Genomic DNA, 12,448 nt, shown 5'->3' with positions numbered 1-12,448 from the left:
TTTGAAAAATGGTCGGGTTTAGGTTTTGTATTCTGACCCGTTTTCAATTTCGGGATGGGTATTAGTCAACCCAACAACAACAACATCAAGCCCTTGTCCCATTACGTGGGGTCGGCTACACAAATCCTTTTTCGCCATTGTATCCTGTTAGAAGTCAAATTCTCATTCAACCCAAAAATCCAAAATTAACACGGAACTAGCCTGGGTCTGGATCGTGCTCAGCTAGCCTCGTGATCGCCCTTCGCCTGCTCCGTCACGCTCACAGCCCATTGCATTTGCGCTCGCACTGTCGCACTCGCCTGCACAGATGCACCAGCTCGCGCTATTCCGGCCACATCTGCTCGCCTCATTCTTGCGGATTGCCTCTTGTAGCGCTTGCCTCGCCCAATCGGATCATTGTATTGGGTTGGGTTGATCGACTTAAAAACCCATTTTACACCCCTAACTTTACATAGTTGTGATATATATATAAAGCTTATAAACTTATTAGTAATTAAATTTGTTAGAATAATATATTGATATTTATATTATTTAGAAATTAATTTATAGATAAAAAATATTTAACTTAAGTTAACCATAAATTTTGGCCTTGGAATAACCTAAGTAAAATATTATATTTAAAATAATTTATGAATAATTATGTTTGTTAAGATAAAATAAATATTATTAAGTTGTAAATTAGAGGTTTTAAGTTTTCTATTGCATCAAAGACTGAATTACATATGCAATAATAAATGAGATTTACTAACACATGAAAAAATATAAATATTATTACAATGTAAATTAGAGGTTTTATGTTTTCCATTGCATCAAAAACTGAATTACATAGAACCATTCATAGGAGAAATAAAATTATAAAAAGTACAACCTAGCGTCTGCATCATGGCCTGCGTGGTATGGCATTTGTGCTTGGTGTGTATTGGTGGGGAGATTGAACAGGCCTATCTCGTTGTGCTTGATGCTCTTCGGACTTGACTTGTGCATCTCCTGGTGGCCTTGAGGTGTTAGGTGTTCAGTGGATGGAATAGAAGATGGAGTCATCCATGCGGGCGACAGGATATAGTAATGGGAAGTTGTACCAATATCACTTGAACCCCAATGTAACTCATACGTAGGCCATTGGTGGTATTGGCTCATGATACGTGGATGCTGCGCAGGTTGACTTGAGAACTCCTGTGAAGGTCCCAGATCAACATGAGATGATGGACTAGAACTCATATCTGATGGGCCTGCATTAGCAACTAGAGTGGTGAATGAAGTGCATCCTTCCTCTGAGTCATCATGATGATATTCCTAGCTGGCATTTCCCTCACCCATTCCTCATTTCATCTGTGAGAAGATTTTGCACGTCCCCATGCTCTACTGAATCATGGTCACCTGAATTGGATTCTGAGTCATCTATATTGTCATTAGATTGCTCACCATAACCATTGTTCATTATCTCATATCCTTCATCAAGCGTATGCATGACACCCCCATAACCTTTCTGTATCATGCATGTTTTGACGAGATAATTGCATTGGTAGTGCTACCATATTTTGATCCACTTGATTGTTGATGAACCTATCGATCAAACGATAATTCAACAAAATAATTATGACATGCTACATATCAATGGTAGGACGACTAGAATTAAAGTTATTAAAAAACTTACTGTGTAGATTCAACGGCATCTGTCATTTGCATTTGCACATGATCTAAGTTATAGGTGTTCATAATATGAACGTTTAGATTATCGACATTGCTCATTTCGACGTTCATGTGTCAACTTCAACGTACAAATAAGAATTTCTACACAACTTCACTACTTCATTATCATCAACGTAAATTGCAACAAAATCATTCCCAATAGGCATATGACAAACCATGTTCACTTCACATCTTGACTTGTCCTACTTAATAAACGTAAAGCATGTTTAAGCTAATTTAATTAGGTATGATAACTTTTTTTAAAACTTGGCTCTTTTAATTGTGAGATTTTGGCAAGTATTGTTGGATCAATATCTTTTTGTAGGATTTTTGTGCATGAGATTTGCTCTTTTTTATTATTTTTATTTATTGATAGCCTATTTTTTTGTTTTTAATGAGAAATTTTTAGGTTACAATTTATTATATGTATAAGGGTTTCTGGCTTTTGTCAGAGAATGCATTTTGTTCTGAATGAAATTATAGTCGGATGCTCCTTTCCTTCTACTTTAGGGTGCTAACTCTGTCATCACATGGGATATTTTAATGTTTTTGGGAGACATTTCTTTTCCTTACTAGCATGAGGCTTGAGAATATTATTTTTTAGTGAATTGTTTCCTTTTATTATTATTCATTGATCTAAATTTTGTTAGATTTGTTTGCGTGATTAATTTTGTATAAACTTGGTACAATCCTAAATTTGAATCAGTAAATTAATTTCAACTCACTGCATTTCTTTCTTTGTCCCAAATTTATATTTTTGTTTCTGATAGGAAACGACTGAATTATCATTTGCAATGATTTTCGTCATATTTTCCATTTCCTTGAAAGTAACAATTAGTTGTTAAAATTAAGATTTCGTGACCCATATGATTTTGTCTATTTCATAATAGATCTTCATTAGAAACCTATACTCCAGGACTTCCTATATAAGGATAATGGGTAATTTCAACATGTCATACCAAGCTAATTGAAGAAGATTCCGGATACCCCTTGTTTGTGTTTCTCTTAGTTTCTTGGTTCTTAATAGTAATGTGTCATGAACCTGACTTAGGCTTCGTTTGGGACGGCTTTCTTCTTGCTTCTTTAAAACAGCTTTTAAGTGCAAAATAAAAATTTTTGTACTAAAAAGTTATTTTAAAAAGCAGTAGGAAAGTTGTCCCAAATGAAGCCTTAGTCAAATCAATACTTGGTCATAAAGTTTATTTTCCACTAAGGATAGACTATGAATCTTTCTGATCATATTAATGTTCCATGGATTCTCTAATTGCTCTTTTTGCGAACGTTTTTAAATTCTTATTGGATAACTACTTTCAAGTACTATTTCGTGTTATCCTTTTCATGAATATAACTTTTAGACAAATGGTTTTCAGGTCAGTAAATATGGCCAGGAATCAGAACAAAGTTCTTATGGCAGTTTTCAAGGATCCGGGCATGGTGATAAATCGCTAATTAAAGTTGATATCCCAGACATTCTGTGTGTGTCAGCTTGTGCGGACCTGACGCTACCCCCTGGCGCAGGACTTTGTATAGACACCGTTCAAGGGCCTGTTTACTTGGTAAGAACTCTTAAATGTGGAATGCTTTTATTCCAGTTTGCTGATATATAAAGTAAATATCCCACACAAAGTTTTAATGGGCTTGTTATTTCCTTACCAATAGGGAATTAAAATTTGAACAAATACATAAGTTTTAAACTTATTTTTATCTCAAAAATTTTGAACTTTTACGTGAAGATTACTTGCTTGGTATTTCAAGAATAATATATATTTTAACTATTCAATTTGAGATTAATGTTAGGCCGGTTCACCCTGAACTAGCCCAGTCGGCCCTAAATGGCCCAGCCGGCCTGGTTGAACCGGCCCAGCAAGAAGTTTTCTGCCTCCCTTTCTCCTTCCCGCCCACATGGTAGGCCCCATTAGTCCAATTGAATTCAAATTGAAAAGGAGGGGGCGGCTAGGGCTTTGGAGGGAAATTAGATTACGAAATTTTTTGTATTAAAGAGCATGAGATTTTTAGGGAGGGATTATGTTTTGATTTGTTCTCAATTAGGATTCTTTGGCGATTTGGTCTCTAGACTCTCTTGTCTAGAGATTTGGGGGAGACGATCCTCCTCTCGAATTGAGGATCTCTTGTATCTTGTTTTCATTATTTGGCTTTGATTTTCCTACCACAATTTATTATTTTGGGGCTGTTTTCACCCCGAGTTCGCATTATTCTCGCTGTTTTTCACCAATTGGTGATAGTTTTGATTGTGAACTCAAGTATTACCCTTAGGTTTACCTGCAAACTCAAGTATGTCTTATCAATTAATCAATACTCACATGTGCCTAAAGAGTTAATAATCTTTCTCCCATATGGGAATTCTCCATATCAATCATCAATTCCTTTCACATAAAGATCTCTTAATTGAAAACTTTTCAACACCATCTAATGGTATGTATATATCAAAAGCCCTCTCAACCATGTGATGCTGCTAGGAAAATAACCTGCTTTTTGAATTTCGTCTAAGCATGATAAGAGGTGTCAAGATCACGAAAGCCAAAAAATAACATTAGCAGTTCTAATGCTATTTTTCTTTTGTTACAGTGATGGATGGTATTTGTCTTATTAATTATCATCGGTGCAGTGTACCAAGCTCACTTGTCTGCATTCGATCTCTATCTCGAGAACGACGCTTCTGATTAGACATTCCATTGTTTATTTTGTATTCTGCTCTGAGCAAATGAAAAAAAATTAGGAATCTCATATCCTCTTGCCTTGTTATTCTCAAATTCATCAGTCGAAGTAGCACTTTCATGGCGCTATTTGGGGGGAAATTATTGGGTTCAGTCGTTCAGACACCGGACACCGTCTAGAGCGTAATGAAAATGCATCACATCATCTCCTACTCGGTACTGAGCAGTATCGAGCTTGGCACTGAGCAGTACGAGCTTGGTACTGAGCAGTACGATGGTACTGAGCAGTACTGAACTCAGTAATGCACAGTACCGAGCTCGGTATTGTCGGCCCTTGATTGGTGTCCGAACGGTAAGCTATGTCCGGTGTCCGAACCCAGTAATTTTTCAAAAGTAGGCTATCTTTGATATTGTTTTCTACCTCTGGTTCTTACTGTACGATAATTTTGTCTCTTTCTGGTATTAGGCGGCGGACACGTGGGACTCTCTGGACGGATGGCTAGATGCAATTCGCCTTGTCTACACCATATATGCGAGAGGAAGGAGCGATGTTCTTGCTGGCATAATTGCTGATTGATTCATTCTGAGGTTCCCTTCTACACAACTCTGTTTTATTTATTTATATGTTCGTGATTTAATATTTTATTTTATATAAAATCAGCTTCTAACACTCTAAAACGAACTTCTGAAAGTTAAGGAGTCTTAGGGCTCCTTTGCTTGCTGAAAGTAGAAAATGCATTGAAAATTATTTTATTTCGTGATTTTATTGTTTGGTTGGATGTAATTAGTTGTGATTTTGAAACTTTAGAACAAACTTTCAAGATTTTTTTATAAGCTATGATTTTTTTATAAGCCATAATTTTTTTTTCTTGGCATGTAATGTGAGTGAATGTAAAATCATCAATTTTCTTCGGATTTTAGGAGTATTGTCATATTTATAAAAAAAAATTATTTTTTTTCCTTTTTATCATATACATGCAGCAAAGGATAATACGGTAGCTTTAGACTTCGTTTGAGGCGGCTTTCTTAATTTTTTCTAAATTAGCTTTTTAGTAAAATTATTAGAAAGTAGCTTTCGTACTATTTTATGAAGCTTTTAAGTATAAAAATTTCAAATTTAAAAAATTTTGTATTAAAAAACTGCATCTTAAAATAATAAGAAAAAGAAAACTATATCCGAAAAGTAATCTCAATCAAACAATCCTCAAGCAAATTTTATTTCGCTTTTGCTTGTCTTGGCTTGCATGTGAGCTGTCTCAATTAAAACTTCTAGAAGCTAAAGAGCTTCTCCTAGAAGCTAAATTTTATTTATTTATACATGAATGGGAAAGTAAAATTTATATGTTTGACATGATTGCATCAATATATATATATATATATATATATATATATATTTCAAATTTAAAAGGGATGAGAGCAACCCTAATATCTCTCAAATCTCTCTCTCTCTTATTTCTAATTGTTTCCACAGTTTTACGTACAAATTTATTTGGCCTTTATTTAAAAAAAATGAGAAGTTTTATGATAAAAGACATTTACAGTGAAATAAGTATTATTTAACCCTAAAAATAGTTATAATATATATATAACAACCTTTAAACTACGTACACTTTATCATAATAGTTCAACAAACTACTCTAAAAGCAACAGCAGCCGCCCTCAAACAGATCCTAAAAGATAAGTAGGAGATCATAATCACTCAAATAAATAATTTAATAACGATTTTAAAAAAGCTTTTGAAACTTCAAAGGAATGGTGTTAGCTCCTCCATCCATGTAAAGAGGAAGCTTCAATGCCTTCACCGTCCATTGTGCGCCCCTCAATAGTTGAAAAGGACCACTGTATCTATGGACGACAAAGACAAAATAAAACTCCATTGTTGCTGCTTTTCTTCTGTTCCTTGCGATGCCTTTCACCGTCCAGATTCTACCCATCTTAGTTTTTTTTTTTTAAAAGAGGGGAGAAAAATTATTTCAGGAGTTAGTTTGTGGTGGGCAACCGCAGTGACAATTGATCGCTTTCTCCTTTTTTTATTTTGTATTGTTGGGAGCTTGGAAAAAGAGATTATGACAAGTGCTGATTATACTAAAAAAATTGCTTTAAGAAGAGTAAGAAAGTCATCCCAAACGAAGCCTAAAAAATTTTTAAGACAATAGTAAATCTCGCTATAGGTTTTGGCCAGGGTCAAAAGATCAGAAGGCTAATGTGAGAGATCGGATGGAGGCATGGGTCTTTGTGTCTCGGTAGATCCAATCGTGCGCGAGGGTCGAGAGAAAGCTGTTTGCACGGGGTTGAGCCCGACAATGCGGGCTTGGGAGTCGGAGTTAGACAATGCGGGATCAAATTTAGTTTTCAAACTCTCATAAAATTGCTTTAGGAAGCAGTAAGAAAATCATCTCGAACGAAGCCTAAAAAATTTTTAAGACAACAGTAAATCTCGCTATAGGTTTTGGCCATGGTCAGAAGATTAGAAGGCTAATGTGAGAGATTGGACTGAGGCATGGTCTTTGTGGCTCGGCGGATCTGATCGTGTGCGAGGGTCGAGAGAAAGCTGTTTGCACGGGGTTGAGCCCGACAGTGCGGGCTTGGGAGCCGGAGTTAGACAATGCGGGATCAGATTTAGGTTTCAAACTCTCATTTGAATGTGGGAAGTCGAATGGAAGATTGATGAGAACATGTTGTCGAGTGTCCAATGTCACACGTGCAAGTGAGTAGGTCTCCCAGGAGTCTCAGAAGAGCGTAATAGGGCAGGTGGTTGGGCGTGCATTCCTGCAGGTTGAGTGGGAGACATGGGATGCACGAGAGAGATGAACGGGAAGCCATTTTACGCAAACATACACCTTTGAAGCAGGGATGTCGAGTGAAAACAAAAGAGCCAAAGAAGCTACTTCCACGTGAATTCCCTTCTCGCTCGATTCGAGCATGTTTACTTTCCGTGGAACATGAACTAAGGTGGGAGTTCTAAATACACTGCAAATTTAGTTTACTTTACTTCTATGTCCAACCAAACACCAAAAAGTTCAAAAATAAAATATGTAAAATGCATTGCATTAACTTTTACCCAACCAAAGAGCCCCTAAATAAATCTTGCTAGAACAAATTAAGTTTGTTGTTTTAATTTTTTGAATAAAAAAATTAATTATTGAATCTTTGGAGTTATTTTTGTTGCTGTAATGCACGAAAGTCAACAAAATAAAGAAGATTAGTCAATTTTTTATGATGCTTTCTGAAGCCTCACTCAAAAAGTTTCCATGAAGAACTATGATTTCTGCTTCGAAAAAGGCCAAGTGGAAGAGAGACAAATCACATCAATTGGCTATCACCATAATTGGACCGTCGCGAAGCTATCATTTCAGTCTTTTAGGAATATAATTTCTTAGCATTAAAAAGATTAAAGAAAAAGAATTACAATTCTGTTTAAACACAGTGAAATACATTTGAATTTTTTAATTGAGAGTTTTTTTTTTCTTAAATGTATGATATTTGAAATGTATAGATTTTAAACATTTAAGTGAATGATTGAGAGTAAAGTATATATAACATAAAATTTGAAGAATTTGGGACTTTCTAAGTATGTTTCGAATTTGCCTAAATCGAACGAGTTCATTATACAACAAGGTAGGATGAAACTTCTTTCTTGTGAATCACATTGTCGTGCCACTCTTGTTCTTGAACATGCTGGCACAATTGCGTCTCTCCGAAGTCTCAAACACTAGTCTCAACACCAATAACTCGAGTTCTTTTGCCACATATCTTTCTCATTTCATCCCAAGTCCATCGTTATGGAAGTTAAATCTCACTCGCACTATCCTTGAACTCAATTATACACTGTCGTCGAACCTCCCTCGCACTATCCTTGAACCGAATCACACACTATCAGTCCTTATTAGAAGCCCATAGTCATCTTTGGCTTCATTTGTGACAGCTTTCTTCCCGCTTCTTAAAGCAGATTTTTTTACTAAGAAATCGCTTTAACAAACAGAAAGAAAGTCTTCACAAATGAATCTTTTCACCTATGAACTTAACTTTTTTTTTAATTTAGTATTAGAAATGTCACTTATTACATCATCTTTTTTTATAAAGCAACAACAACATCAAGCCTTTATCCCACTACGTGGGGTCGGCTACATGAATCCTTTTTCTCCATTGTGTCCTATTAAAAGCCAAATTCTCGTTTAAATCTAATAAAGAAAGGTCATTCCTAATATTTTCTAACCAAGTATTTTTAGGTTTTTTTAAAAAATTATTTTTAATATACCAATTAAATAATAAGAGTATATAACAATAATTTTAAAAGACCAAAATTCATTAAGTAATACTGATATGTCATCAAAAAATTATCTTGATCGGGCACGAATCTCGAGGCAAAATCAAGTTGGAAACTTCCAAAATTAAAATTGGGACCATCCGAACTCTGATTTCATCAAACTTATAGTCGAACTAAACATCTCAGAAATACGAACCCAAAAATTCGACTCAATCTGAGCCCAAATCAATGGTCCAAAGCATTGTTTGGGGGTTCGAACCAAAATTCGGATTGCCATACGGTTTCCAAATATGACATTCTTATAATATAATTGAGAGGATCGACGAGACAAATCCAATGAACCCAAGATCACCAAATTCCAACATTACTAATGCATTCAAATGTACATCAAACGGTCCTTGATCAAGGGATTCATCACCAGCCGTCCATCCAACCACTCACCATTTGCTCTTGATCTCTCACATATTTATGGGCCATGCCACTCCGAAAATATATAAATAGACCCCTGGGAGGCTCCAAGTAAGAGAGAAAGAGAGAAACCAGATATAGTTCTTGCCTCCTCGCTCCTCGACCATCAACGGACTTCCGCCAGACCACCACATGACGTCGTTGCTCCGTCGAACCACCACTTGAGGCCATCACCTCCGTCGGACCACCGCCTAACGTCATTGCTCTGCCAGACCACCACTTGAGGCCCTTACCTTTGTCAGACCACCGTCTGAAGTCATTGCTCCGCCAGACCTCCGTCGGATCACCGCCTGACGTCGTTGCTCCGTCGGACCACCACTTGAATCCCTCACCTCCGCCGAACCACCGCTTGAATCCCTCACCTCCGCTGGACCACCGCTTGACGTCGTTGCTCCGCCAGACCACCGCTTGACGTTGTTGCTCCGCTGGACCACTACTTGAGGCCCTCACCTCATCCGGACCACCGCCTGACGTCGTTGCTCCACTGGACCACCACTTGAGGCTCTATGCTCCACAAGGCCACCACCTAAGGCTCGAACTTATGCCGGACCACTACCTGAGGTTCAAACTTCTGCCAGACCACCACCTGAGGCTCGAAATTCTGCCAGACCACCACTTGAGGTCCGGACTTCCGCCGGACCACCACTTGACACCCTGTGCTCCACCAGGCAACAACCTGAGGCTCGGACTTCCACCAGACCACCACTTGAGGCCCCGAGCTCCACCAGGACACCACCTAACGCCCGAGAGTTCTGCCGGACCACCACCTGAGTTTCGGACTTTTGCCGGACCACCACCTAAGGCCTGAAATTCTACCATATCACAACTTGATACTCGGACTTCTGCTAGGCCACCATTTGATGCCAAGATTTCTCCCAGAGTACTACCCTTCTACTATGGTCTTTCAGACTCATGTCTCCTGCCGACTATGGTCTTTCCGACCTCCATCACCAGACAACGATTTTTCTAACCTCGATCTCTTGCATACTACGATCTTTCGGACCCCTATCTCCTACCGATTATGGTCCTTTCGACCTCTATCACCTGACAACGGTCTTTCTAACCCTGGTCTCCTACCAACAACGATCTTTTGGACCCCTGTCTCATGCTGACTATGGCACTTTCAACCAAATAAACATGTCTATGTTGATTATTGTAACTCCCACAATGTAATGCGCTCTATATGACGTATATTTATAACATCAAGCTAAGGCCTTCTCCCTAGGAAGGGCCTCATTTGTAATCAACTGCAAATACTAGTGGATTCATTCAAACTGGGCCAGAACCCGTGGTTTTTCTCCTTTTTCAGGGGTTTCCACGTAAAAACTATGGTGTCTCTTATGAATGCTACACACTCTATCTAATATGCTTGTGTGTTGGATCTTCGTACAATGCTAAGATGTTAAACTATATATTTCTCTACCGCCGCAAATACTCCAGGACGCAAAAAAATATTAATTTAAATTAATTTTTAATTATATTTTAGGTTAATTGAGCGGTTCAACGTGCTTACAAGGTGAGCGAAGTTGAGCTAAGCTCGAGTTCGTATAATATATGAGCTGGATTACATGCTCGAACATAAACTCCGAGTTCAATAAACTCTACTTATAATCCCATTAATAAGAGAAATTGTTCCGTGCGGAGTGCAGACATGAAAGATCTATCTAGACTCTATACAAAATAATTTATATATATATATATCAAAAGCTCGCTAATCATTTTAGTATAAAACACCATTGTGAGCAGGCAAAATGAGATGCAATTAATTTGGTTCAGCAATAGGAGGAAATGGGGGAATCCATAGGAAGCGGAAACGGGCCAATAATTTCATTTCAATGCTCGGAATAGCAAAAGGGAAGCTGAGTTGGCGGGCCCCACATAAAAAACTGGGCGGATATATATGTTGAGTATCTTTCAGTCACGTGACAGCTTGCTTCCCATCCGCTTCACATTATTTCACTTATATTCCATTTATTTGAAAATGATTCGATTTCCTTAAAAGCTAATTCAAGAAAATTTTGAATGATTGAAATGGATGAGATTTAATTCTTATTGATATAGTGTTGAAGACTCTATCCTAAGAAAAATTATTAATTGCGGTGTTAGAACACGTTTGAAGGCCAATTCAGATGTGACCCGTGACCCAATGCATAATGCATTGGATTACGTGGCGCGTCCAAATTGGACTCCGCACGCGTTCGGACACTGCACATAATAATCCATATCCTAAAGCTTTAGTGGACATATCTTCAGTTCATATTATCGACATCAAGATAGGCAATTGCTAAGACCACTAATATTGACACACTGTCGTCATTGCAATATGTTGATGTATGTCTTCTTCCATAATGTTGTTCTACTTATCTTCAATAAGGTCGATACCTGCTATAGACACCAGCATAAACACACAAAGTTGCTAACACCGTCCACACTCATTTGATACTAATGTTAATGCTTGATATATCTAACAATGTTGTTTAATTGTCATTGTTGACACCAATTATAATTCTCTTCGCTACCGATAAGACTGTCACATACATATATAGCTGTGATCAATTTGTATAGCTCCACTACCACCAAGTTTGACACTCATATTATGGACAATCCTGACACTCGTTATAACAAATAAGATTACTGTCAAATTCTCTTGATCGTTAAAAAACTCCCAACATATGTAGAGAACGGCCGAGTAAATCATCTATCTCCAACTGATGGGAATGACTTTGACTCAAGTTTCTTTCTACTTCTATCAAGAAAAGCATCTTTTATAATATTGTCAATTAAATGGTGGTGGTACTTTCTCCAATTGAAAATATTCACTATAAGAAAATAGCCCATAACATATACAAATTTTTGTCACAAAATGATATTATTTTCGATGAAAAAGTTACAATCGATATTAATCATGGTGAGTTATTGAAGATTCATCTAAACTACAAAAATATATATATGTTTTAAATAAAATTTTCCCAAGAATATATCTATAAAATTTTCGTTCGCAAAATGCGATGACTTTAGGGTTGGAATTTCATTTATTCATATTTTCCGACAAAAAAATCTGCAAATTAAAAAGATAAGAATTTTATTTATTTAAAATCCCCCAAAGAAGAAAAGTATTCTTGAACCAAGTGATAAGTCATAAAGATTTAGGGGTAGGATCAGACCAATATAACATAAAGAGTTCAGTTTGTAAGTGATTGAAACACTATAAACTATATAAATAATTGATTGTAATAACTAAAATATTCAAAGCATAGAAGTAGAAGTTTTGGTTCAATTGGCTGTGTGAATTTCTCTAATTTGATTAGGTTTCGTCCCGCGTTCATTCAGCTTCTTAATGCGATTTTTT

At 37.0% G+C, this 12,448-nt stretch overlaps 1 protein-coding gene across 2 annotated transcripts in view; it reads left to right on the top strand.

The window, feature by feature from the left end:
- The window catches only part of LOC110103361 (protein HLB1), a 38,486-nt gene extending 33,274 nt beyond the window's left edge, over positions 1-5,212 (top strand). For both annotated transcript variants that reach the window (XM_020832034.2, XM_020832032.2), the window contains 2 exons: positions 3,060-3,245; positions 4,831-5,212. In XM_020832034.2, coding sequence (XP_020687693.1) covers positions 3,060-3,245; positions 4,831-4,941 — 297 coding nt within the window. In that variant the 3' untranslated portion in view covers positions 4,942-5,212. The remainder of the gene's footprint in view (positions 1-3,059; positions 3,246-4,830) is intronic.
- The last annotated feature ends 7,236 nt before the right edge of the window (positions 5,213-12,448 follow it).

Source organism: Dendrobium catenatum, unplaced genomic scaffold (assembly GCF_001605985.2).
Source record: "Dendrobium catenatum unplaced genomic scaffold, ASM160598v2 fragScaff_scaffold_1297, whole genome shotgun sequence".
Classification (NCBI taxonomy): Eukaryota; Viridiplantae; Streptophyta; class Magnoliopsida; order Asparagales; family Orchidaceae; genus Dendrobium; species Dendrobium catenatum.
Note: the sequence above shows the minus strand (reverse complement) of the source record. Positions and strands in the feature narration are given on the sequence as shown.